Source organism: Fistularia commersonii, chromosome 35 (genome assembly GCF_037954325.1).
Source record: "Fistularia commersonii isolate RoL2024-O1a breed Wild chromosome 35, RoL_Fcom_v1.0, whole genome shotgun sequence".
NCBI lineage: Eukaryota > Metazoa > Chordata > Actinopteri > Syngnathiformes > Fistulariidae > Fistularia > Fistularia commersonii.
This window is the reverse complement of record NC_141318.1, coordinates 7,301,462-7,329,280: the sequence shown is the minus strand read 5'-3', so window position 1 is coordinate 7,329,280 and position 27,819 is coordinate 7,301,462. Positions and strand designations below refer to the sequence as shown.

Below are 27,819 nucleotides of genomic sequence, written 5' to 3'. Positions count from 1 at the left end.
TTGTTTGTTTGTCTGGTAAAAGAGCACATGCCCCTAAATGATTTTGAGCACCATGAAGCAAACTACATGGCTCGTAAGGGAGCATTTCCATCCCAGGTCCAGTCTGGGCCAGAGCACAATGTTGTCCTCAAATAAGAGCTCAAGAATGTTACAGTTTTATACCAGGAAATGACCAAGAGCTTTAAAAATGCAACAAAGCTGACTGAAGACCTTCAGCAGAGAGTTGCAACAGAAATCAGGTTTTAGAGGAAAACAGTGAAGGAAGACCGTATTATGAACCTGAGGACTATCAAGGAAGTGCTGGTTCAAAAGATGAAAGCACTCCAGGATGGGATTTCAATGAAGGAGGTGTCCTTGAAAAAGAACTGGAACAACTACAAGAAAAACATTTTATCCGGCTGGAACAGTTTGCAATGAGCTCCAGTTTTGAAGAGAAAAATTCTCTTTTGAAACAAGAGTTTGAGAACATTAAAGTTCCCATGTGGATAGTACAAATTGAGTTTGAGGAGCTGTGGGGGCTGCTCAGCATGAGTCAAAAGTGGCTTCAGATCTCCATTCTGAGAGAGAGGAGAAAGTTGATCTGATCAAGGAATTGCAGGTCTTGATGAAGACTCCCCCCCCCAAGACTTACTTGGTGCAACTGACAGGAAACTTTCATTCAAATGTTCAAAAGTGTGTACACACAGTCTGTATTGCATTCTTGGTATTGTTAACCAACTAAGTGGCATGACCCCAGCTCATGATAGAATGCACTTGCCTATGATCAGAGGACATTGCACACAGCATATAATTTTTTTCGGGCATTCTGTGTGGTAGGCAGGCCTGCACGTAAGGAGAAAAGTGAAACGTCAGAAATTGATCTCTTAATTTTTTATTTTTCGTGAGGAGAATTCCTCCATTTCTCCCAGTGAGCTTCAATTTACCTTTTGATTTCTTAATTTCTTATTTTTCGTGAGGAGAATTCCTCCATTTCTCCCAGTGAGCTTTAATTTACCTTTTGATTTGATTGTAGGGTGCTAATTTGAGCTGAGATAAAACTTGAATTTCATCCTGCTTGTTAGCCACATTTCCTGGAACTTCTATTTTCCCAATTTTCTTCTTTGTCACTCAAAATCTACAGGCTAGCCAACTGTAGAAGCTCTAGTGCTGTAAATTAACACCATTTGCATGTCTGCAATTGCATCATATCCATATAAGGGTAGTAGAGAGGTACTGCAAGAGATGTGTGGTAATTGAGCAATCTCTTGGTGTAGAATTTACCGTGTTTAATTACTTGAGTAAGCAGTGTTCGGTCATACATTCCAGAGGTTTTATTTTGATTGCTTGTTATTGTCTCCTACATTGTTTGCATGCTGCTACATAAAACTTAGATTCATCAGTATAGGACATTATTAAATCCTAGAGGTTAACTAGCCAAGTCAGCTCTTTTAAAATACTTAAAGGTGTGAAGTAAATTTCCAGTAATCCAGTAACACCGCACAATTGGTGAAGTGCCCGCATGTTTTTATAAATAGCATCATACATTTTGTGTGTGTGTGTGTGTGTGTGTGTGTGTGTGTGTGTGTGTGTGTGTGTGTGTGTGTGTGTGTGTGTGTGTGTGTGTGTGTGTGTGTGTGTGTGTGTGTGTGTGTGTGTGTGTGTGTGTGTGTGTGTGTGTGTGTGTCAGCCTATTGGTGGTGAGCTTCCCTTTGTCCCACATCCTATTTGGCCCCACAGCAGGAACTGAGGACTAAGCGACTGTAACCATGGCTCCGATCCACACTGTCCGGATCTTCCACTGGACACAGCCTGTGATAAGGAAATACTTGGCTTCGGACAATTGCATTTCTGCCTTTCATAGCAGATACACTTAGGAATGACCAAAGCAAAATAAGATGTGATCTGATGACTTAGTGCATAATGACATAATGGCTTAATGAGGACTTGGACCACCGTAGGGCAAAAGGTGGTACTTTTGGCTATATTGTAACAGGATACATTTTAGTTTCCATGTTGATCATGAGCAGATATACTTGTCTATTTTGTTCTTACCGCTTGCCACTGTTAAATGTAGCTGTGTATTTATGGAAATTTGGCTGTATTCCTTACGCTGGCGATTGGGGCATATTTAGGGAACATCTGTTGCTCAGGAGGTACAGCTTGTCACTCATAAATCTGTAGGTTAGTGGATCAATCCCTAAGCTCATAGCACACGTCTGCAGCGAAAGCAAAACACAGACCCGTGTGTTGCCCTCGACAGCATGGTTTTCAGTCTCTATATGAATGAATGACTGGAATTCATGTCTGTGATGTGTCTTGGGAATATATTTCAGGTAGGAAAATAATCCACGCAAATGTAGACCTTTTACCAGTTGTATGGAGCCTGACAGCACATGAGTGAAACAACCCTCATGTAAAAACAGTAAATGAAGTGAATCCTGTTGCAGGTTACCTCAGAAGGTCTAGGAGGCTTGATAGAATTCTGAAGACTATTTAAGTACTTCTACACCACAGTAAAAACTAAAGAGTTCACCCAGGCAATAGAAGCCCCTCAACTGGAGGATAATAAAAGTTTTAAAGTCGGATACGAAGGTTATCTCGCCCTTGACAAATCGGGATCACACTATAATTACTGCAGATTGATTGTGGTAAACCATTTTTTGTTGTTCACCAGTTCTTTTTCTTTTTCCTTCCAGGGAAACCTTTTTCACCTTCCTGGTGGAAACCACACGGCAGAGGGGCTGTGGGGAATCACAGCTAGTGATTGCTTATCAGTGAGGAGCATGAGTCATGACCTCAGTGGTGCTGGTTGACACTGGTGGCATGGTGGTGGAGTATGTCACAGCTGAGGAGGACCCACAGCAGGTGGGTTAAAATCATATAAAAACATGAATTATTCAAAAAACAAAATAAACATCTTGCCCTTTGTTCACAAATTTTTGATAATCCTTTTGCTCCTCTCCCTGGGCAGGAGAATGAGTGTGCTGTGGACCTGGAGCTGGAAGGAGAGGTTGAAGGCGAGTGTGAGGCGGAGGAGGCTTACAAAGAGCTGCAGGACAGAGAGGAGTCTGAGGACTACCCAGCAGTGATAGTGGAGGAGGTGCCTGGCGCCAGCCTCGCTGAGCAGCAGAGTTACTCTGCGCAAGTGTGGGTGTGTGATGACGAGGTGTGCCTGATGCCGCAGGAGGTGAAGACAGAAAGGGAGGCAGGTGAGATCTACACATCTATTAATCGGAAGTTGTATTTATCGGCACCCCAATGTACTACTAGCCTCTTGGATTGCCACAAGAAAATCCCTCCTGAGAGTCCTTTTTTTTTTCAAAGGAGCCATACACTTTACAGCACACGTACCAGTGTTTTGTGATGTCTGGTGATCTGGATTAAAGTCTGGATCATGGATTTTTTTACATTAAGATATTTGTTAGTCTCTGTCCCTTCTTAATAACCTGGACAAGGTAGTCCTTGGACAACCTTTATTAAGTCCTTATGATCCCAAATGGGGAACAGCCCTGAAGGCAGAAACATCAACATTTTCCAGTGGGTGCACTTGTTCTCTCTCCAAGGTGATAATCTCCTGACAATCAAAATTCCTAAATGGGACGCGAGCTCTTGACATTTAAATAAATGAATTCTATGAAGGTGAAGATTCTTTAATGTTTACATAGACCACTGGCATCTCCGGCCTTCTCCTCACTACAGACCTTCTGTATTTTAATTTCATAACTGTTTGTCAGTCTTTAATTAATTGATAATTAAACTGTTTCTTTATCCCATATCTTTATTTGCCTTCATTCAAAGAGGTTCCTGTGTATATTATCAAACTGTTATATACATAAACAGCAAGTGTATATTCACAGTGTGAGTTCTAAAGTGCACTGGATAGATTTAGTTTACATTGTTTTCTTCATGGAAAAAGAGTCTAAGAGCCCCCTCATGGTCCAAAGTCTTTCCAACATGGTCTCATAAAAATCTATTGTAAATGCTATTGACATCAAGAAAACCTCAGACATGCTGCAGCTTTGGAAAAACAACTCCATACGGAGGTTTCATTTGATGCAACTATCAAGGGGGTGAAAAAAAAAACACAAACTCATCCAGATAAAAGTAGCTCAAAGAACATTCTGCTTCAATTTATTTTTGAGAAAAGTAGATTTGAGACCAAGTTTTAATGTCGCCTTACATTTGAAGTCATTTTGTCTCCTTTAAATTTGGTCATTAAATTCTTGCCATCTGCTCTGAAAGATTGTAGACTTCATTAGCATGAGTGAATACAGTTTGTGGACTTGTTTTTTCAATGACATAGTGTATATAAGAAGAATTGTGATGGTTTCAACACAAAAATTCCATAATCTAGCTTTGGTCATTTATTCTTTACACCCTTTGCTTCATTTGTACTTCTTTAGTTATGTATTCATACATTGAGATGCCTTTTCTCGCAAATTTTTGACCGAAGATGCAGCATTGCACAATTTTGAACTCACCTTTGTTTTATTTAACTCAAGTGCAGAGGGAGCTGTTTTTTGTTGTTTATATTTTCCACGTTGGCCTATCTGTCAGTTTTTAAGCGCCTGTAGCAATGACAAGTCTGTCAGGCTTGCAGAAGTGGGCGGACAGGCTGCAAAGCGTGTTTACACACTGCCACCTAGTGCACATTGATAAGCATTTTTTGCTTGTTGAACAGAACTGCCACCTAAACTAACACTTATGGTTACTGCTACTCTATTTAAAAGAGCCCAAACCCCTAACAGACATTTCAGACAGAAACCGAGAGAGTTCATAATAACTGTAACATTACATTCATGGTGGTTATTGTCTCATAGAAGTTAAACAAAGGAGGTGGGGGTCGCAAGATGGAAAAAAAAAAAATCAAAATGTACACAAATGTGTTTTAGGCACCATAGGGTCAGATCAGAAAATGCTGGATTATCATATTTTCAAAAACTTTGTTTTATCTGGTCTTCTAAACGTATTTTGGGAAAAAAACATGTACTATAAGGGAAAGTAGTCAAATAATTGTACAAGAATCGGGCATATATTGACATTTTGAAAGACCGAGGCGACCTGTGTGTCTTGTCCTTTCTGGTTGTATTGAACATAGAGAAAGTCAAATCTTTACCGACCCGTTGGTTTAGATGTGCATAACTGGGGTTATTGAAATAAATTGTCACACTGTAGCTTTATCTGACGTCTTGACTACGTAAGGGGGGGCAACGGAAGGATTTCCTGTATCGGCGGCGGAAGAATACATTTCTGCCGCCATTGCGTCTCTTTGAATTCGATGCGATTTCCTATTAGCGGCGGAGTGATTCGAGCTAGTAGCTTCCCATACAAACCGGTGAGGAGTCAATGTGATCTGCAGGAAGGGGAAAACATGGCGACTTCACGGCATGAGGGGCACGCAAATCAGCTCGATCTACTCATCAGAGCCGGTAAAGTATCGTTATTTACTCATATGAGCGAACCAGGGACTATATCGAAGAAAAGCCGGTGTCTAGTACCTAGACCGCTGTCGCTCGCCCCGCCGAGTACTATGGTGGAGCAATGGAGGGCAATCAGGAAGTGATCACCTTGGTAGCAACCTGCATGGCGTTGCTATACGGTTTATCCCGAATGATATTTAGAATAGAAAATAAATCATAGGAGTCGCCAGTCTGCACAACCAGTTATTTGTTTGCACTAACTATGCCTTGCATGGGAAAACAAGAGTTTTCCCACCGCGAGGTCGTGCAGAACAGCGGGTTGCAGATCGGCTCTGCATAACCAGGAAGTGCAAAAATGTTGTCTTTCCTGCGTCTTTGCCACGCTGTCTGACTGGAGGGACATGTGGGTTTATTTTTACTCGGTAAAAATTGACTCATTACTATAAAATCTTGCACATTTGAGACCAATATTAGATGGATATTTTTTAATGGTGTATGTACTACGCGTGGCTTGACTTTGTTCCGTTAGTGTGGATAAAGAGAACTAGTTGTCCACCTCACAGAACTCTGCCCGAACTCATAATAAACGACCGTAAAGGTCGCAGTTACGGGATGCTCATGTGTGTCGGACACATTTGATTTTATTTTATTTTTTTTTGGCGTTACATGTTTTTGCTTATTGGAGTCCCATTGTTTCCGTTGTCGTGCTGTGCAGCCTGCGGTCGCAGCGTGGGATGGCCTCTCTCGCTTTCTTCCTTACTGTTAGTTCAAGTGAGATACTTCATTTCTACCACAGCGGCCAGTTATTTTACATTTCCACCCGTTTTTTCCGCTTGTCTCGGTCGTTTCTCTTCATCGATGGTGCTTGCTGCACTACTTAAGCTGTTCCCATTCTCTTTTATTCACATTTTCAAAGTATTTCTGTCCTATTTCGATGGCGGAAGCATTGTTAATTTGAGAAGGAGGGGCCTCGTGGACTGGCTTGTGGATTATCCAATCGCAGACGGGCTACTTAAGAACAACAATAGCTGTCCTGTCAGATTCCGCGGGGGGCTGGCTTACAGCCGCCTTGACAGCCAATAGGATCTTAGAAGGGTGTTGAGTGGCAAGAGGATTTGTGCGCTTCCTCGAAGAGAACTGGAGGGAAAGGTTGAGGAGTGTAAACACGGAAGTCGTCAAAGGCAGCACTACTTTTTGTCGGACTTGCTCCTTTTCTTGGCGCCTGTACAAGATAAAATGTAATAGATATAAATTAAGGTACACAAATGCGGACGTAATTTTTTTTCTTTTTACCTCTTACACATTTGATATTAAATTCAGATTTTAGTGCACTGTTTCTTTTTCTTCAAATAATACTGAATGTATCAACGCACAATATTGGTACGCCTAGTTTTAGGTTGTATATTTGAAGCCATGCTGCATTTGTACGTTGATCCTGCAAGAGTATGTCTGCCCAGTTTCAAGGGCAGCTCAGCAGGCTTTAAGCACTGGTTTGGAGGCTACCCAATGAGTCGTGTTTGTTTTTAAGGGGAGCTCAAATTTGTGGGACAATCTAAAGATAGCCAGCTTGTCTCCCCTACACAGTGGCCTTTGCCTCAGACAGATAGCCTAACATGGACAGTGCAGGGTGTAACAGGATCTTGTTTCCCACCAGTGAGTGACAACACCAGCAGGTGCCCTGGGTTCCCACTCTGGGCCCTGCATATGGCATGTACCATTTGCCTGACAACAGGCAGAACTTTAATTGTTTTTGTCTGTGTTGTCTCTCTTTTTGCAATGCCTGCAAAAAAGGTCATTTAGCTTTTCACATTTTGACCGATCTTATTTCTGCACACTACTTCAAGCTTGGTTTAATCTTGTGCTGAAGACATTTGACTAAACCTGACCTCCCAGAATGTCTCGCGTGTCCGTTTAACACTCCTTACTCACATCCTGCACCCTAAATATTAGTGAATGTTTTCATGTGCTCTTTAGTTGTAAAAATATCATAACAGAATAAATGTTGGGTAAAACAGTGGGAAAATATTTCACTAATAGTCATTCTAGCAAATAATATTTTTGAATGTAGCAAAATGTTAAAGTCAATGTTCCATGACTGTTTCAGTGGAGGCTTCGGTCCATGGCACCAGTGTCCACTGCTCTGACAAGACCATTGAGGCTGCAGAGGCTCTACTGCACATGGATTCACCATCCAGCCTCAGAGAAGACTGCAGTCCAGGTAAACTACACAAACTTTAAAACTATCCTATCAACCCCAAAACATAGAAAAATATTGGACTGTCATTAGCAATGCAGTCCCGCCACCTCATTTCATCAGAGGCTTATAAATGATATATTTTAAATTATGTTTGAGTAATGTGGCATTGTAAATTAGGTAAACATTCTTAAACCTTTTATATTCATTCTCTCTAGAAGCTTTCATCCCTTCATACGTTGCGACCCCAGATTTTCTCCATGCGGCCATGCGGCCTGACATGATTGCAGAGACTGAGGTGGAGATATCTACTGAGGAGTGCTGCGAGGAGGATGATGATGAGGAGATGGTCACCCTGCTGGAGGAGCCAGAACCAGAGCCTGACCATGAGCCAGTCAGGAAGAAGAGAGGTAGGTTAACCAGCCGCCTATTCATGTTTGTGTCCCAACCAACCTTAGCAGCACACAGGGAACCTGCAAAGGGGAAAGGGCAAACATCGGACCAAAAATTCAGTTTAAATAGTTTTCTGGAAGCAACCAAACAGCACCATCTGGTGGGCAGTACCTCTTTGTGTATGCTGGAGGGTCCCTGGGATCACTGAGGTTACTGAATGACTTAAAGGCATTTCATAAGTTCTTCCTACTTTTCTCTTCTTTTATAGCTGGGCGTAAGCCAAAAACACACCAGTCAGCCTTTTCAAACAGCTCCCCTGACCTGGGCATCAAGAAGAAACCAAGAGAAGGGAAAGGTATCTCCCCCCTTTATTACCCCCCCTTATCTTTTCCCAAGGGTGTATGAAATGCGGTATCTGAAAGTGAAAAGATACAGATTAGTGCCTCAAGGTATCCTGAACCTAATTGCTCTCCAGCAGGAAGCACCACCTACTTATGGGAGTTTCTGCTGGACCTCCTGCAAGACAAGAATACTTGTCCCAGGTACATCAAGTGGACCCAGAGGGAGAAGGGCATCTTTAAACTGGTCGACTCCAAAGCCGTGTCAAAGCTGTGGGGCAAACACAAGAACAAGCCGGACATGAACTATGAAACCATGGGTCGGGCGCTAAGGTGAGAGACCAGAAATTTGAGATTGGATCATTCTGTCGACATCTCTAAACAGATTTGTGTCTGTTAATTTCATAGATATTATTACCAGCGTGGCATCCTCGCCAAGGTGGAGGGACAGCGACTTGTTTACCAGTTCAAAGAGATGCCCAAAAATATTGTAATTATCGACGATGATAAGGCAGAAATGCCAACAACTGATGACCTGATGGACACAGAGACCGCCGCATCCTATGAGCGTGTCCCACCCCCTTCAGAGATGCTGCTCCAGGCAGCCGACCTGTCAACTTCCAAGAAGCCCAACATCCTGCGTGCCGGAAACAGAGCCAGCGTGGCGCACGTTCCTGTCGCCGCCGGTAGCAAGACAGTGGCGGCGGCAGGGCCGAGGATAGTGTCAGTTTCAGCAGCGATGGATGGGAGTCAGACCCAACAGTGTCGCTCAGCACTCATTTCCAACGCCACCGGGCCCAGGTGAGAGGTCTGCACAGGAGGTTGTTCTCATTTCACACCCGCTGTTGACAGGACGTGCTGAGTCTCCTGTCACACCTCTTGCTTGCAGGACTGTGCGTGTTGCTATGCAGGTACCGGTAGTCATGACAACTTCTCTCGGACAGAAGATCTCCACAGTGGCTGTGCAGCAGCCCACAGGAACAACAGGGCCCACTGGCCATACAACTCTTCTCTCCAACACCTCACCTGTTCGTACCTCTGCTGGAGGCAATAACTCACAACAAAAGGTCAGTATTTATTTTGAAAAGGGACAAATCCTTGGTTTTGATCCCCCTTTTTTTTTTTTTTTTAAAGATTTGATTTTTGTTCCAGGTTGTAATCCAGACCATCCCCACTGTGGTCCCAGCCACTGCTGAGAATGGAGACAAGATCACGGTGCAGCTGGCGAAGATCATCACAATCCCCGCCCATCAGTTAGCCCAGTGTCAGCTCCAGACATCCGCAGGTGCAACCAAGTCTCCCGTCGGGTCATCGCCATCCAGCATTGGGCTCCTAGGGAGCCCTCTGACAGTCCGAGCTCTGGCGCCGGTCAATGTCACCCCAGGACCGCAAGTGATGAGGCTCACCGTGCCGACGCAGGCGCAGCAACAGACTCTGGTGGTTTCACAGCCGGGAAGCGTCAGCGGCGGGACTGGGGTGGTCACCGTGTCGACGGCTGGTCAGGCGGCGACGGCACAACCCCGCATCATCAGCGGAGTCATCAGCGGATCGGAGCTGGTGATAGGGGGAGCAGGAAGTGGCGGGGTCACCGTGGAGAAGCTCAAGGCCACGGGTCTTCAGGTGCAAGCTGTTCAGGTTCCAGTGGCGGTGGCGGTCCAGCAGAGCCCAGCAAACCCCAAAACTGTCCAGTCCGAGGCAGTGGACGCCGAGGTGGTAATCAAACTGGAAACGCCCGATGTGTCAAAGACTGAAGAGCCCGAGTGTTGAAATGCGGGCGCCTCTCTTTTCTGAAGAGAGTCAATTTGTACATGTCTCAAATAACTTTTACTCTTCTAACAATCGGCGGCAGAGGCCGGACAGACTCTCAACGTTCAAGGATGGGTTGTAAACCAGTCTACACCTTCCCTGCTGCTGCTTATCACTGAGCCGCTCTCCCTCAGAACCACTGAAACCTCCTCGAGTGATTCAGGAACAGAGCTCGAAAAGCATGCAGCATCATAGGAACCCACACCCAAAAAGGCACTTGTTGGGAACGGGGTAGGTCACAATCGATTACTACAACCGCAGCTTGTACCCGACAGCCATCATAGAGGACAATTAGGAAAACAGACGCGCCTTGGAAAATGCCGAAAACACTACAAAGCAAGGCAAATAATTTAGACTTCTATCCTAAATGTGATCTAAGAACTTAAGACATTTTCTTGTCTTTTGCCTCTACAAACATTCAAACCAGCATCTTTTTTTAAAAAAACGTGTATCACTGTGCAGACCACAGGTGGGTGGTGCTACATGCGTTCTGATAGAAGGTGGAGATGCTCCATCAAGGGAAGCTATCATACACAATAATCATGTATGTGTATATATTTCTACTTTATGGAGCTAATGGCAACAGAGCAGCCTTAGATTTTAATTTTAAAGGTCTTTTTCATGTACTGTCTGAACAGTAACCTGAAATTTGTTTTATTTTTTTAATTACTTGTACCAAGCACAGTATTATCGAAACAGGGGGACTGATATCTGTATTATTAGTTCACTTGTGTCAATTGGTTTTGAATCATGCAGAAAAAGCTACTCTCCGGCCTTCAATTTTTAGATTATTTTGGGCTAAAGGATCTTGATCATTTTCCCATTATTTGATTTTCCAACACAGGCAGGCTCCACAGAGGCCTCGACAAGGCGTGACTTTGAGCCAGTGCATACTGCCATATTGGTAAAGGGGCAGGGTTTCGAATGGAAACATGTACATATAATCCCAGATAAAATTATTTTCACTTCTAAAAAAAAAAAAAGGAAAAGGACAAAAAAAGTTAAGCTTAAATAATGTGTCAATACACCCCTGCGTGTCTGAGGTCACTTCAAGGTCAGTTTGTGAGGAAAGTCTCTCATTTTGGCTCTCCTCATTCATTTCCTTTGTTTTTCTACCTAAGAAGCAGGAAAATAGGTTTGTGTTCAGACTGAACTGTTTGTATATTCAACATTTGAAGTATATTCTATTTTGTTGTACTCTTGTTTCAAAGTGTATTAAAGTAGATTTTACTGAAATATAAAGACATTTGAAACTTTTACTTTGTGGTCTCTCCCTCTTCAGATTTCAGATTGTGTGACAATGCATCCTGGACAAATTGCCATTCTTCTCATCGCAAGGCTAAAAAATGTTTAAATGAAACCGACATTACCAGTGATGTGCGGTTCATGGATGGTGAGGCACTGACACCTTTGGGGTCAGATTTACTTTAATATTAAGTATATCATTCCCTATTCACTTGCTTTATATCCTCAGCATTCCTCACACACACACACACTTGCCAGAGCAAGATTCATTTAACAGCAGCAAGAGAGCAAATGTGCTATGCACCCTTCATGTGTTCTAATGAATTCATCGGTATTCTAAACAAATAAAGGTATAGACTGGTGTTCAACACAATTTTGACCGCAAGTTAACCATAGTTTATTATAGTTAACCAATTTAACTGTTGAAATTACTGCAATATTCCAGAATATACATTTCTAACAGATCCATGGACAAATCAAAATATTTACATCATGATTACCGGTATTTGTTTTTTCATGAGGCCTCACTGGCTGCACGCCAGTTGACCTTAGGAAGAAAAAAAAAAGCTGGTTCGAGGAAGGAAGAAATAACCTGTAAATATATACTAAATGTATGGGAGGGCATGAATTAATCATCTCAAATCTGATCACACCCTGACTGTACTGTTCTTCGAGGTTTTTCACATTTTATACCTTGTTTGCAATGTGGAGTGGTAGTGGAGTTGATACCATTAGTGTCCCAAAACATTCAAAATTCACTGGAGGGATTTCACTGGTTGCACTGATATTGTTGGCCACTAGGTGGGAGCGGTGAACCTTCTGAATTCACTTGGTATCACCCTCACAGGTGACAGGTTTAACCTTGCAAACAACACTCAATGCAAAGAAATCTTACCACATCTATATATTTTTTTCCATATGTATATCATTTTATTCAATGTTTAAACACTCGTTTGTGATGGGCATGTGGTTAAGATGAGTAAAATACTTTTATTTTTTTCTTTTGCTTGAAGAAACTGCTAGTTTGAGTGATAAAAAAAAACTCAAAAATATTTGAATGAAATGTGTGGATTTCAGTGGTTTTATATTTATCATATGACACATTTGAGTCACTGATATTTTTGCAACCGAGATGAATCTGTCTTATGTTTCAATTTTAAGCTTGGTCTAAGTCCAACAGCGGATCGGAGAGAGATGCCATAAACAACATATTCACAGCAAAACATCATGTCTTTAAGACTTTATTAAATGTTCAGTTGATCAGGGTTTCATATCTGACTGATCTATCAACAGCTTTCACTCATCAGCTGCAAAATACTTGTTCATCAAAACCCAGGACAGGAACCTGCCACAGTAACCAAACAACATATTGTGTCTGCGTTTGGGGAGGTAGACTGTTGTTGCAGCTTCATCTGACACGTCCTGCTGGTCACAGCGACCGCCTCCATGCTTTGGGTTCCCCTCTTCATCGCCGCCGTCCCGTCCAACGACTGTCGGCGGAGTTCTTATCCACCACGATCAGTCTCTCTCCAGAGTGACGTCCCCATCTTCCTGCCGCTTCGTCGCTTGCTCACTCTCTCATTCCTTCTCCTTGAAGCTGAAATCGCAGACGAGCGAGAGGTGGTCTGAGGGGTAGCTGAAAGACGGGAGCCTGTCGGGCCCGATCTGTTCTTCCGTCGGCATTTCCAGGACGCCATTGACGCTCAGAGAGTCCTGGCTGTACCAGACATAATCCAATGTGCAGCAACATTCCCCGGTGGGCCGGATCTTCCAGGTTGTGTACGGCGGCTCTGTCGAACCATCTTGGCTGAGCACTTTGTAGGCTGATTCCAGTCCCAGAGGCGACGTGATGAACCGGCGGTACACCTCCTCCGACGGGACCGCGTTGAAGTCCCCGCATATGAGCAAAGGGATGGGGGAGCTGGGGTCGGCTGCCGAGTGTCCCTGGACTATGTTTTGGAGATGCCGCAGGAGGTCGGACCCCTGGGTGCTTCGGAGCCACTCCCAACCAGAACGAGCCTTCAGGTGGGTCGTTGCGACGCACAGGCACTTTCCCGAGCTTCGGCAGCGCAGCACGTTCACCACGGCAACCTGGGGGGAAACAGCAGGCGGTTAAAGACGGGTCTGAGAAGCTAGCCCGGGTATGAAAGGCCTTGAACAGACTCTACCCACCTGATTGGTTGGAATCCTAAGAGCAGAGAGGCGAATGCTCACACCATCCAGGAAGTCAAAGCGTGACTGGTCGAAGAAGAGCGCACAGCCATCTGGGCCATTGTTGCCCTCCACATCCAAACACGGTGACCAGGGTTTGGGGCAGAATCTGCTGCCGTAGCCCAGGCCAGCCAGGACCGGCTGCAGGGTGTCGTAGTAGTGGTCCACTTCTTGCAGACATATGATGTGAGGACGATAGGTGAGGATCTCCTCTATAATCAGGTACTTCCTTCTGGACCAGCTGATGGCCTCAAGGGGGCACCGGACGAAGCTGTCGAGCCCCTCTCCCAGAGCTACACGCAGACAGAGCAAGCAGATGGACATTTTCCAAATCAAATCAGAGAATTTATTTTCAGAAATCAAAGCCGAGAAATAAGAATTGCCCAATTTTTTAGCCTGGATCACGATATTACTCGTTTTGTGGCATTGAGGATTTATTGCATAAATAATCTGTAAATTTGCTTTGCCCCTTTCTTCGAAAAAAATGAGGTAGTCAATTCTTGAAAAATTCTTGTTACGTAAGGAACTCCTAACAACTAAATCTGACATCTTTCACAAGATGTTTCATTACTTCCTGTGAAGTCATGGAAATTAAAAAAGAAAGGTACTTTGAACAAGCAGAGGACAAATGTTAAATTAACTGTTACACCTTTCTGCCCCTTCTGTATTTGATGCCTCTTCATTCATCTCACCGTCTTTGTTTTGATGATTCGATAACAACGTCTTTGCCACTTTTGCAAGGAAAGCTGGATAGATTTAGACTAATACAAGTTTAAGATTGACCCAATGAGGGCTGACAAGAGAAAAATAATTCTAGGGGATCTCAGGTGGGTGAAGGGTGAGCTGCTATTTGGGTCCATTTTATACCCCAGTTTGGTAAACAATGTTCTCGCTACTCTTTCTTTCCATCACGTTACTACTTATCTACATGTAGACTGTCACAAGACAACTGTGTGACGCTATATGAATATAAATCAAATCTGACTTGACTTCTCTAACCTCCACCGATTACTCATATCACTTGTCAACGGCTGAACTACCTTGGAAATATATCTTCAAAACTCAAAAAAACCCATGTCTGTTTGATGACTATGGCTTTTCCTAGGTAAACATGATGACGCAGATATGCCATGACGGAGCTGACTGGTGAATTTCCTCTTCCCGTTGCAGTGCCAACTGACATTTGTGCTTCATGTGTCTCTTTTTATGTGAAACAGATGAGGACGAAATTATTTTACGCTTTTGCACAATGTCAAGTTCAATGTCGGAGGTTGTCCTTAATGAGTGAATTAAGTTTTCCTTAGCTTATAGGGCCTCTAATATAGTGTTATGTGCTTATGAATGATACAAAAACACAATGGACTGATGAATCTCAAACACACGCCACCTTTTTGTAGCTACAGGGTAGTTTATGTTCAGGTCATTATATCATTGTTTTCAAATTGTATAAAATTTTGGATATTGTTTCTCAGGACCCCCACTCTGATGACCCTGTCTCTCCCCTCACAGGACACTGGGTTGATGGAAGACGGTCGGTGAAGATGACACAAAAAAAAATTGATTATGAGAAATGAGGGGGGTAGAATGTAGAGAAAATATTAAAAAAAAAAAGAAGACCCAGACTGTCGATCAGCGGAACATGCTTATACGCTGCCTTTTCCACATTCAAACTAATCTTAATCTATAAATGTAAAATGTGTAACAGGAGAGGAGGCTGTCTTACCTTGGGCCAGAATGTTCCACTGCATCACCCTGATGGGGTCGCCAGTTCCATTGGAGTGGCGTATGAAGGTCCTGTGGAAGCGAGGGGGCTGGCCCCGCAGGGCCTCCTCACACTGCTGGAGCACTTCTGCAGGATCGAGGGTTCTGGCAGGGGACCCCTTCCGCTCCTGAAAACAAAAGGTTAGACTGGACTCGAATTGCCTCAACTGAAATGTGAAGTACTCTCCTGGGGATTCTCTGGAAAAAAAAAAAGTTGAGCGCAGAAGGGGTTACCTGGCAGAAATCAGGATCCAGGATTGTCTCTGGAGGCTGGTAGGGGTCCAGGTGAGACGGGGAGACTGGGAGAGGCTGGCTGCTGATGGTCTGTGTCAGGGAGCTGTACAGCCTGGTGGCTCCTCCTCCCATTGGATACACTGCTCAGAAGAACATTGGAGTCAACAGGTGATTTACTTTCTAATATTCATTTAAAATCCTCTGCACGACATTCATGACACGATATGGTGTAGTCTCTGGGATTCCTGTCTCCAGATGGGCTGCTGCACACCACACAGAGCAGAGAATCTTACAACGTTGAGTTTGAGGTGTTCCGCCGAGTTAGCTATGCAGCCATGGCTACGGGCCTCGAAGGTAAGACGCAAACTTTATGGGTTTGTTTTTGGACTTCCAAATTCCTGCTGCTTTTTAGCAAATCTGGCGGTCTTGGAGGGACATCAACTAACTAAAATTAAATGAAGTTGTAGCATAGACAAGATTTTGTTGGACAGTCAACAGATCTTTTTTTTTTAGAGATCAAGAAAGTAAATCTAGGCAGAACACACCTCCATCGGTTATTATAAGCCTGCTATTTCAGTTCCTTCTTTTATTTTCAGTCCCTTCAGAGAACCTAAGTTATTGACTAACTCAAATATCTGGACATTTGATCCACAGTAAACAGTCACACACGTGCACGCTCCTCCCTTTCGGCCTACAACGTGTACTCTGATGGCATCAGCTGGTTTGCAATGACTTTAAACAGACTGGTATCAGCAGGATAAACAGTTTCCACAACTATGCTGAGTTGCCTGCTGGCTCTGAGAAAAAATGGATGTGTAATGGTTCATTTGATTGTGTCCACCTGTAATTACTCAGCTATGACATTGTCTTAAAGAAGATACAACCTTGCAGAAAATCATAAAAACAAGTCATTTGAAACACATTGTTTAAAATAGATTGTTTTCAATCCATCATTTCACTGATATAAACCACGCTGGGTTTCATTTTTAAAACCATCAGATATAAGAATAGTTGGTTTTCACATGCAGAACAAACCCCACCGTCATTTGCAGATGTTTGTTGGCAAACCTTGTTTACCACTACATCTAACACAACATCAGGGTCTCAGGGTTATATCTAGACCTCCGCCACCGCTGATCTCATATGTTGCTTAAAATAACATTACGCTAACCAACATGCAGCTCCTGAATATATAACATCTCCATTGGTTGGATGAAGAACACCTTACCCATGGTTTCCATTTCTGCTCTAAAATAAGTCCACTCAAGCTAGATCTCCTTAGTGTCTTCTTTAAAATCTTGACAGACTTCTGTTTCTGTCAGACTCCAGATGATGCAGCTGTTGATGTGGAGTGCACGCTTATGTGTATTTGTGTGTGTTTGTGTCTGAGCACAAATCTGACTTGCCATTGCTTACTGCGGCATTTAAAGCCTTGGGGGTGGAGAGAGAGAGATTAGGAAGTGCAGACGTCATCAGGCCATACGGAGTATAACTAATAGTGTGCTGGTGGGAGGGGGGTGGGTGGGTGGGTAGGTAGACAGACAGACAGACAGACAGACAGACAGACAGACAGACAGACAGACAGACAGACAGACAGACAGACAGACAGACAGACAGACAGACAGACAGACAGACAGACAGACAGACAGACAGACAGACAGACAGACAGACAGACAGACAGACAGACAGACAGACAGACAGACAGACAGACAGACAGACAGACAGACAGACAGACACCAGTGTGAGGGATCACTTGGATTATTTATATTACTGACTTTAGCTGAAGGTTGTTCACAGGCCGACGTGAAGGCAGGACAACCTCAAGAGAAGAGTGGACACACGCACGCATGCATGCATGCATGCACACATACACATATACTTTGGGTGTATCAAGGGTATCTAATATCAATTATATATATTTATATATATTACATATATTTGTGGTGCAGCTGTTTGTACATTTGTGTGCAGATGACGTAAGTTTGTATGCATGTGTGTGTGTTAAGCAAGTTCCTCCATGTCCATGTTGTAAAAACACTTGGGTTGTTTTGACCAAAGTGAATCGTCATCTTTCACTCCAAACTTGTCCAATGATGAAAAACGCCTTACAATAAAATCATTCGAGCAAAAGAAATCAAAGAGACAGTGATGTGAAATTAAACACACACATTCTTGATAATCATATTATTTTCAGTTTATCCCCGTGACAAGGCGGCCTCTTTTTCCCTTCATGGACTGAAATAAAAGTCTTGCAGAGGCAGAAGCTGCCTTTGGCTGATCGGCTCTCTACAGTGTTTAGTTTCAGTTCGGACAAGACCACTTTGGCTGAGATCACGTGGATTCACATGAAAAATATAAAAGATCCAGCTTGAGCCTTGTGTTCAGAAGCTGCAGGGAGACAAGTGGGCCTACGTCCACCTGACAGTGGACTAGGAACCCTGGGTGAATGTAGTGGAGGCTGACTTGGTCTTTAACAAGCTTTTCCAAACTGCTGAGGTTGGAGTTACTCTGTGATGTCACAAGTGAGAAGCCCCACCCATGCCTTGAAAAGGTATTTTGAGTAGTGCTATACTCTACTAGGATATATATTATATATGTATATTTGGCAGGTTAACATACCATAAGTTTAGACAAACAAAACTAAATGCTTAGCCATAAGGTTTACAGGAAAAAAAAACGGACAAAAATATCAGTCAGTGAAGCAATCGAAACAAAAGCAGGGGGCAAGAAACATGCAGCTGACATGGTTCAGGCCTCAGCAGATATTATTATGAATACTGATATCATGACATCTGATGGTGTGAAAATGGCTTGTGAATATATTCAGTTTTCCTTTACAGAACTCTCTCAGCCACAGGAAATGAGTGAAATGAGACTTGAGCTAAAGAACAGATCCATGAGCTGGTGTTTACAGCCTCAGAACAACATCAACAACATCAAGTTTTCATCTGTAGCATTAAAGTTTTTTCTCGCTTTCTCCTTGTAATAAAGGTTTAAAGCACCAGGACAGTAATGACTAGTGACTGGCACGAGATCAAACATAGGAAGGCACGCACTAACCTTGTTTCTAGAGAATCTAAGCTGTGTTAATAGCCCACAGACATCAACAGTGAGAAAAACAAATTCAATCCGCAGCAACCATGTGCAAATGGAAGATCGAGATTCAGTGATAGAGCATGCATGCATGCGCGTGTGTTTGTGTGTGTCAGTGTGTGTGCAAGAGACAGACTCAAGGGTATTGTGACTCATAGCCTATAGACGGGGTGGCTTTAGGAATAAATGATTCACCTGAATTAACTGGGTTGTTTGGTGGGTGTGTGTGTGTGTGTTTGATCGTGTCATTATATCCTTCAGTAGCACACTGACATTTTCACACTGAAGGGCAGCTGCCTCATTGCATTACAGTATTTGTGTGTGTGTGTGTGTTGTTCCCCTCAACTGAAGAGGAGCATGATCACCACATGTGCCATAATATGGGCTTCCTCTTCTCTAAGGAAAAAAAAACTTGTTTTCCTTTCAAATAAATTGAGAAACACTTTTTAAACCTGTTTTTATGGGTATCACAGTTATAAAACCTAGAATAAAAAATGTTGAGTTTCTGCCAGCAGGCTGATGTTGCAAAAGTTTCCCTGTGTGGCAATGTTATGTTGATGTAAGAAGTAAAATGTGATGTCTATGGCATTTAGTTACAGGGCAGAATACTTCGTATTCCTGGGTTGTATGAAAACCCACAGGTGTGTGCTGTATCTACCAGAGCCTTGTGCCATAAAGATAACGTGTACCGTCTAGCTATCGAGTTGCAAGGTTCGAGAACCATTTTATTTACTGTCTGACCTCCATGTTACCGTCTTTGGAGAGCGGAGACATTTAATCCTGCGTGTTGTCTGTAAAGGATGGAGGGAGGCACATTTTTACAGTGACAGCAGTTTATTGAATGCTTGAATGGCTGAAATCTTGGCTGTTAACTCTTTTTCTCACTTTTGTGAACATTAAATGCACTCTGTCATTTTTTCATCATTAACATGAGCAGTGAAAATAACAGCCTAAATTCAACACAAAATCAAAGATATGATCCCATCAAATTCATAACTCAAATGGCCGAGTCTCAGAGAGTAAAAGGAAAGAATCAGATAATTAGTAACAATCCTCCAATGTCCATGGAGGTTCTCAGTCACCCAGGTAACAGTGAATTCTTGTCGAAATCTTCTTATCGACTTGTACGGGAGTTAGAAACGACAGCCAGGAGACTCGCACACAACAGGAGCCACCTGTGCTTCAACCTATGATGTAGACAACAGAAGATCACCCAAAACAGCTTATGTCTACTTTCCTCCTTTAAGGGACACTGAGCAGAAGGCATCCTTTGGAGAACCAAACAACAGCTTTTAAATGAAAGGATAAGGCAGATGGGCTTCATGATAGACATCCTGGAAACCAAATTCACTTCTTCCTGGTTTGGTCATGGAGGAAGTTAACAGGTTTGTAGAGAAGGCACAGATGGCTCAACTTGACATTGACAAGGAAAGACAGACGGAAATTCTGCTCCCTCCAGAAGAAACTAAACAGGACTCATTCAAACACAACCCTTATATGGAACAAAAATGACAATACCACTAACAGCGACAACAAGAACTGGGTTAGGAACTTATCCAGCCGCCAACTAAACCCCGACATGGTTGGCGTCCTACCAAAGGGTCTAAATTTTGCAGCCACCCCAGATTGGATCCCAACAGTAGACCTCATCACGGAAACTGAAACAGCCGTACGCAACAACCATATCTCAATTACAGAAGCTGACCAAATCGGACTCAAGGTCTCAGCAGCACTCTCCAGTGACAATCTGACACCTGAAGAGAAGACGGCCCTTTTCTCACTCTGGAAGGACGAGAGAATCACCATCCTCCCAGCCGACAAAGGTAGATGGACAGAAGTTCTGGATAAAAATGATTACTAAGCAAAGATGGACAATCTCCTCGGGAACACAACAACGTATAAAAAACCCTGAGACGGGATCCAACCAGTGCATACAAGATGAAAGTGGTCAGTTGTCTAGAGCAACTAGAAAAGGATGTGGCCAAAAAAAACAGTTGCCATGACAAGAAGATTTCGACAAGAAAATTGTTTAATTACTCAGACCTTAGCAAATATTATGATATGTGTTCATACTAGGAATTGACTTCTAAATACTGTGATACTTTTATTTCTCTTTTTTTTTATTTCACCCAGGCAAAAAAATAGTGGGCAGTGGAGAGTGTCAACTATCAACAGCAATGGACACACTTCCACATGGCGCTACCCAAGCAATTACACCATGACCCTCTACTGGTGTGTTTGGCATGCCTAACTTGACTAAAATAGTTAATGTCACACCAATTCACAAACCTTTGAGAGATTTTTAACTTCCCCCTTGAATCAATAAGGTCTAACACAGAAATAAATAAAAAAATATGTACATAAAAAGGTTTGGGCTTATAAGTTATTTTTGTCCTAACCACTTCCCAGACAGAAAAAAAAACGCATATTCATAGATTATGTTTTTTATAAATAATGCACATAGTTTTGAAAATTTAAGAATATAAAATCTCATTTTCAAACAATGTATGCCTTTTTCAATTATACTATACTGTATAATACATTCATTCATTCTCTATACTGGATTGCATTCATTATCTATACTGCTTTTCCTGCAATCAGGGGGCTAAAGCCTGTCCTCGCTGTCACTGGGTGAGAGGTAGGGTTCAACCTGAACCTGTTGCAGTTGATCACAGGCCACATTTAGAGACATTAAACCATTCACTCTCTCATACACAAGTCTAATCTATTACATGTTTAAGGACTTTGGAAGAAACCCAACAAGCCCAGTGAAAACCCACGCAGACATAGGGAGAACATGGTAACGCCACACAGAAAGGCTTCCAGTCAGATTTGAATCACCATACTGCACAATGTACTGCTGAAATTACCTTCACCATCCAGCCGTGGATGTGCTCATTGTTGGGTACAAGCTGCCAAGACAGGAGGAAAATCCCATCATATTTATATTACATTGCAAAGTAGTCCGATTTCAGTCATCACTTTACACTTTTCAATCAACTATGTCAATAATTGTATTATAATCAGTATAACAGATGGATCAAAACAGATGTGCCTTTACATGAGCCCTACACATTCATAATTGATAACTAACCATATATAATTTATATATATATATATATATATAATATATAATAATTGATCATTTTGGAGAAATCAAAATGTAAAGACAAGTTTAGCAAGGAAAGATTAACATTGTAATACATATGTATCATTTTTCTATGGATCGATGGTTATTTTATTAGTTACCTGCTGTGGCAAGTACCATTTGATGTATATTTTGATGTAAAACAAAATATAGACAAGACAGGAGAGAGTGGCAAATTATTCCTGCATGTGTTTCATTCATTTCTTGTCTTCTCAAAGATGATGCTGTGCCATGTGTTACACACCTCTCAGTCTTTATGGGAAAAGATTTTGATATAGGGATTCAATTAATGTCTTTAGTGCTTCTCCAAATCTACACTTTAGTTCCTTTTCTTAAATTATCACAGAACGCAAGATGAATATCACGCTTCCTTCACATCACATGAAGGATCAGTGCTAATTTCAGCATAACATGGGTACAAGCTATTATGTAACAAAGATAAACGGAATAAAAATACGTTTCCTGAAGAACCTATTTTAGTAATAGTACTGATTCAGCGTACTGACACCAGCACATTTATAAAAAAGAAGAACTATGTGAACAGAAATGTGTAAAAATCATCAAACCAATGAAAAGAGTTCAGAGTACTTAGATGCTAAAATGACAAAAACTATTCTAGGAAGATATCATCCATGAGTTAAGTGTCTTTGTTGTGTTTGATAGTCATAAGGGCTCATATTTTAACACTGGATTTATAATTTCTTAAATGCCAAAACACGTTTGGTCAGCATATCCAAAATGTTTTCTTTCTATTGAAAATTCAGGTTTCTCCAGGTTTGTGACCAATCTACAACAAGCAAGTGGCCATCTTGCTTGTTTTCCGAGCGTTGGAAATACACGCTGGGAAACAGCTGAGAAGAGGAATCCTGGGAGAATTAAAACTCTGCCTCCGGGTGCAGACAAACAGACGTTTGGATCGAAACAGTCACGGACAGTAAAACTTTCATACTAAACGAACAACTTTTCAAATTTACGGTATGATAGTGGGACTACATAGTGTAATTGTCCAAGCAAACTTCACTTAAGCCTTACCTTCTTAACTGCAATGTTTTGTTGTCTGTATTCACCTCCACTGCTGCGTTGTTTTGCAGAACAGAAGAACACAAGGGTGCATGTGTGTTCGCGTTGGGACAGAGGGCGCAGTGGGTGGTTACCTGACCCTTTGGAGCAAGGTCATGCGGAGAAACATGATCAATACTGCCATCTGCTGGTTCAAAGGGTGAAATAAACACCTTCCTTCAAAAACCAACATCTAAAAAGGAAATTAAAAAAAAAAAGATTGATATCACATTTCTCTAAGAAAAAAGTAAATCCAGACTGAAATGATCAAAAGGGGTGAAATTACTGAGCATCACAAGGTTGAAAAATGAGCATTGTTAGAACAGCACAGAGACACAAAGTGTAATTCAATACAGAAAATTTAAGTAGAAGAGAAGAACTTGTTTTATTCCAGTACTCAGGTGATGACAGTGGAACAAAAAAATCACATTGGAAAAGGGACATTTGTAGGTAAAGGTTTAGTTTCATAAAGAAAAAACGATGCTAATTTTAATGTGGAAGAACAAAATGACCCAAACATGGAGTAGCATCCTTCAGAAGAGAGCAAGTTAAACCAACACAGGGTTAATCTGCTTCTGTCGGTCCTCTATGTTCATGTCCACTCTCAACATGCTGAGCAAAAGCAGTGCTGTATTTTGTGCTTTTTGAATCCAGGCAGTTTCCAGAATGGATTTTATTAAGCTTGCCAGAGTGCTTTTGATCAGCTCTGGCCAGACCGCTGAGGCTAGAGGCAATCCTTGAAGTGAACCTAAGCAGTAACGCGCAAGTTCCTATGATCTGAAGCAATTGTATGATTACTATTAACAGGTACCTAACCTTAACCCTAAAAACAAGTAGATGTATTAATATTTGTGTGTGTCTGTTTGTCTGTGAGAGACAGCGAGAGAGTGCTTAGTATTAGTCAGCTACAAGTTTGACATCTTGGTAGATCAATAGGCTGGCTTTGTCAACTTGGAGATTTTAGATATTTGATTCATCTCCCAGTTGTTTGCATTTATCTGGCATCTGTTGATGGAGGAGTGTGGCAACCTTTCCCAGCTGGGATCTCCTTGTCTTCAGGGTGTTTATCAGAGCATTCATGGACACCAGCAGGCCGCTGTCACTGTTCTGGTGGTGCTGAGTCAACAGCACATCCTCTCTCCACCCTTTCCGGATATTGTCCATTAAGACCTGAGTGTCTCTGTTGAACCGGTGAATGTCCTGCCAATTTCTGCCTCTGCTCTCCTGGCACCTGCTGAGGTCCTCTTTCATCTGTCTGATGCAGAGATGTAGCCGGCTGTTCTCCAACCTCACCTCCTCCAGTTTCACGCTATCGTTGTAAATGTTGCTCTCCAAGCACTTCAGCTCTGAGGCCTGTTTGTGAAGCAGTAACAGGTAGTCTCCTTGCAACTGCAGCAGCGCCGCCTTCTTCTCGTCTTTGGTCCGCAGCAGCAAGCTGCTTTTCTCCGTCAGCTCCTGAACCAACAGCTCCAGATCCTGTCTCCTTCTCTGTAGTTGCCTGGTGAGAATCTCCAGTCTCTGGTGTCTGGACTGCTCCTGGTTATACTTGGCCTCCACCTCCTTCAGTGTCACCTCCACCTCCTCCACCTCCCTTTGCTTATCCCGATTAATCCTCTCTATGTTGTCTATCTCCGCATTGCACTGCTGGATCTCTTGCAGGCGTGTGGTCTGAATCTGTCTGTACTCACTTTCAGACTGCGCGATGTGGCTCAGTAGCTGGTCAGTATCAGCACTCATGGGATGCTGCAGGAGGAGTTTCGCTTCTTCTTGTTGCAGGTCTTTGTACCTCCTCCTGGTATCGCTGACGTTGGTGGTCATTTTTGCCATAGTCTCCTGCTGCTCCAACGTTGCCTCCTCCAACAGCCGAATCACACACCTTTTCTTTTCCTGAAAGTCTTGGATAATGTTCTTCACCCCATCTATGTTATTTATCAACACTTCCTGCTTCCTCTCAAAGGCGCGCTCATTGACCGTGTTGATCTCCAGTAGCAAACTGATCTGCCGGTCCATCTCTTTTGTCTCCTTTTGGTGCTTAGCGATTGAGGCGATGTGCTGTTCCAGCTGCAGCTTGGAACGCTTCAGCTGCTCTGAGACGCGGAGGTGCTCGGCTCTTGCTATCTTCTCCTCATCCTGCTGTTGCTTGAATACTTCAAAAATGTGAGAAAATGAATTTTGTTGTACGATTCTTGTTGCTTTGCCCTCTTCTATCTGAGCCTCCAATGAGGCAATTTTCTCTCTGAGGAGCTGGAGGTCAGCAGTGAAGGTTTTCCCCGAGTCACCAATCTCCTCCTTAAGCCTTTCCCTCTGTTGTTGCAGATCTAATTGCCCTTGACCCTCCTCCTTGAGCTGTTTATCACACTGGTGGTGAGATGCTGCCAGTCTCATCTCACTGCTCTTTAGCTTGGCCATGTGGGCGCTGAGCTCACCCAGACGCTCACAACTCTCTTGTTTCTTCTCATTAATTCTGTCCAGTTCTTCTTGGTTTTCTCTAATCAATTCCCTCTGTCGCTTAATTTGTTCCTCAATTTGTTCCAACTCTCGGGCCAAGTTATCTTTTTTCAGTTTACTACTCTGCCTCTCCATGTCCATGTTCTTCTGCAGAGACAGCTTTTTCTGTTCCACATTGGCGATGCACGACTTCAGCTCTTCGATTTCCTGCCGAGTCTGGTCCAACTGCACCTGCAAGCTGCGTTTGACAGTTATTTGGTCACTCAGAGCGGCGCTAAAAGCTTCCTGCTCTGCCTTCACCTGCTCTTGCTCAGCTTGCAGAGCTGCATTTTCACCTGTCAGCGCTAGCTGCCTCTCCTCCGCGGCCTTACGGAGCCGGGTAGTTTTACTGAGCTCTTGGTGCAGCTGCTCCATCTCCTCAGCTTTGGAGGCCTGTGCCGATGCCACATCGGAGAGTATAACCTGCTTCATTTGTTCTCTTAGATCGCTAATCTGAAGTCTGAGTTTACTATTCTCGAGGGTCTCCACCTCCAAATCCTCATGAGCTGCACGTCTGTCTGCCTCCAGTTCAGTGACTGCAGCCATTATTTCGTTCAGATGCAGGTTGGCCTCTGGTGAAAACGGTGTCCCTTCCTCTTTCAGCAGCTGGTCCAGCTCTTTCAAATGCTGGAGAGCGACCGTGATAGCCGGGAACTCAGGGACAAGGCAAGAAGCCATGCTCTCTTCGGTATTTTTCTTATCTAGTATTGATTTAGAGGACTTGTAGTCGAGAGGTTACATTTTGTGAGGAGGTAGTAAACACAAACCTGTAGGTCGAATCACCATGGCAACGCCTGCCCCCACCACGGCAAAGACTACGGAAAGTCAATGCGGACACAACGTAAGAACCGGTTAACCTTCACGAAGTTAGCTAAAACACGCCAAAGTGCAAAGCAGGGCTAGCTTAAAAAAGGCTAAAAAAATGGTGATTAAAATAGACAGCGAGGCGACCTTTGTTGTGTATCTTTGTCAGCTTGTCGTAGCGTCCACCGCCATAGTTCAACATTTGTATGAGACGAATTATTTGCTTCCTTACCTGAAAAGTGGAGTGAATTCCAGGAACGATATTGAATTTAAACCCCTGTGGCCAAAATGTGTTGTCGACCGGTAAAAGTAAATGTTAGCGTGTGGCGAACATTTAATCTACAGACCGCAAAGGACTGAGAGGCTGTGGAACTAGGATGCCAGGTTGGGGGGATTCGCGACAAAAACACAATCGATAGAATTAATATAAAAGAAAATTGATAAAAGGAAAAATACATACATTCACTGATTTACATACATTTCTTCCACCTCTGAGAAAATATTAAATTTATAAAGTTAAATAAAAAGACAAATCACCAAGTTAAACTAATGAAAAATGAAAATTATATGGATGTTGCACAAGTTAAAATAATAGCTGTGGTGATATAAGTAGTGGGACAGTAATATATTTGTATATTTGAGTTTTCTTAGATAGAAAATCTATTGAAGTGTAAATCAAAATACAATATTGTATTGATAAAATTACACAATGATGCAATATAATACCTTTGAATTGATATAAGATAAATAAATATTTAAGATAAGTCTTTATGTCGAACTCAGTTAATATTTGTATTTCTTAAATTTTCCATTTTCAGAAGCTTTGAAAACGGTCATTTTGTTGTAGTGTCCTTATCATGACATATAATTGTAACAGGGATTCAAAATAATAGGTCACATAAACCAGATTTTTTTTCTTGATATGCATCAAGTGCAGTATATCATGGTCACGAAATGACCTAATCCTGGTCAAAATCCTCTTATCGTAGAAACTAGACTTGATTTTCTTTCATGATGTTTCGCCTCTTGGATGAGAGTTTCTTAGGACGGTTTAGTTCTGAACTGAAGAAGCCGTTCGACGGAGAGATGAAACATTTTCAAGGAAATAAAAGCAAGTCCAGTTTATACCATAAGAAGATTTTGACAAGAATTGATCATGACCTGGATGACGGAGAACCTCCACAGAAATGCATTCTCATGTTTAAGTTGTCCATTTTGCAGAGGAAGCAGTGTGCATGGATGTCATTTAAACGTTTTGTGTATTAGAAATTACAAATTACAATCTTTGCAATCTTGCCTGAATCCCCCAAATATTGAATGAATATTTGGGGGATTCAGGTCTTTTCACATGTTGGAATCCGGCGTTGTGTTGACCGCCGATCTGGCAACCCTGACCGTCGCAGTGTGTTGTCGTAAGTCGACAACTAATGGCGTAGTGTACATAGAACCAGAATATGCAGAAAATACAGACATTTGACAGTTTTCTGTGAAAATTCTGTCAACGTAATACAGCTTTTTTTTTTCCACTGACAGTTGTGGACAGTATTTTTTTTTTTAAAGTTGGCATGAAGAGTATACCTATTTATTACTGAGGTTATAGACTTCTGGTTGTCATTGATTGTCAAGAAAGGCGCCCTCAAATAAAAT

At 42.6% G+C, this 27,819-nt stretch overlaps 2 protein-coding genes across 16 annotated transcripts in view; one reads left to right on the top strand and one right to left on the bottom strand.

Moving 5' to 3' along the window:
• The window catches only part of elf2b (E74-like factor 2b (ets domain transcription factor)), a 26,925-nt gene extending 6,427 nt beyond the window's left edge, over positions 1 to 20,498 (top strand). For 3 of the 11 annotated variants that reach the window (XM_086142907.1, XM_086142908.1, XM_086142909.1), the window contains exons 2-10: positions 2,676 to 2,844; positions 2,951 to 3,188; positions 7,504 to 7,617; positions 7,812 to 8,003; positions 8,255 to 8,341; positions 8,462 to 8,657; positions 8,733 to 9,125; positions 9,214 to 9,391; positions 9,477 to 11,389. In XM_086142907.1, the coding sequence (XP_085999033.1) occupies positions 2,770 to 2,844; positions 2,951 to 3,188; positions 7,504 to 7,617; positions 7,812 to 8,003; positions 8,255 to 8,341; positions 8,462 to 8,657; positions 8,733 to 9,125; positions 9,214 to 9,391; positions 9,477 to 10,091 (2,088 nt within the window). In that variant the 5' untranslated portion in view covers positions 2,676 to 2,769 and the 3' untranslated portion in view covers positions 10,092 to 11,389. Of the gene's footprint in view, positions 1 to 2,675; positions 2,845 to 2,950; positions 3,189 to 4,754; positions 5,409 to 7,503; positions 7,618 to 7,811; positions 8,004 to 8,254; positions 8,342 to 8,461; positions 8,658 to 8,732; positions 9,126 to 9,213; positions 9,392 to 9,476; positions 11,390 to 11,412; positions 11,524 to 15,058; positions 15,118 to 15,291; positions 15,750 to 15,814; positions 15,940 to 20,371 lie in introns of those variants that run through there. The other 8 variants (XR_015104483.1, XR_015104484.1, XR_015104489.1 and 5 more) reach the window with 8 other exon arrangements.
• Positions 12,591 to 27,819, bottom strand: noctb (nocturnin b). Of its 5 annotated transcripts, XM_086142915.1 has the most exons (7): positions 26,405 to 27,819; positions 22,855 to 23,074; positions 21,545 to 21,586; positions 15,582 to 15,721; positions 15,310 to 15,475; positions 13,548 to 13,879; positions 12,591 to 13,466 (listed from the first exon to the last, which is right to left on the bottom strand). In XM_086142915.1, the coding sequence occupies exons 4-7, from the start codon at positions 15,711 to 15,713 to the stop codon at positions 12,954 to 12,956; spliced, it is 1,143 nt and encodes a 380-aa protein (XP_085999041.1). In that variant the 5' UTR covers positions 15,714 to 15,721; positions 21,545 to 21,586; positions 22,855 to 23,074; positions 26,405 to 27,819; the 3' UTR covers positions 12,591 to 12,953. The 5 variants fall into 5 exon arrangements, with proteins under 5 accessions (XP_085999041.1, XP_085999040.1, XP_085999042.1 ...); XM_086142914.1 differs by lacking the exon at positions 21,545 to 21,586 and having other exon boundaries at positions 26,405 to 27,818; XM_086142916.1 differs by lacking the exons at positions 21,545 to 21,586; positions 26,405 to 27,819 and having other exon boundaries at positions 22,855 to 23,767.

Excerpts from the sequence above, each read along its gene's own strand:
- noctb (XM_086142913.1), bottom strand. Across the intron at positions 15,476-15,581 it reads TGGATCCTGATTTCTGCCAG|GAGCGGAAGGGGTCCCCTGC; the intron begins GTAACCCCTTCT and ends TTTTGTTTTCAG. Across the intron at positions 13,467-13,547 it reads TTAGGATTCCAACCAATCAG|GTTGCCGTGGTGAACGTGCT; the intron begins GTGGGTAGAGTC and ends GTTTCCCCCCAG.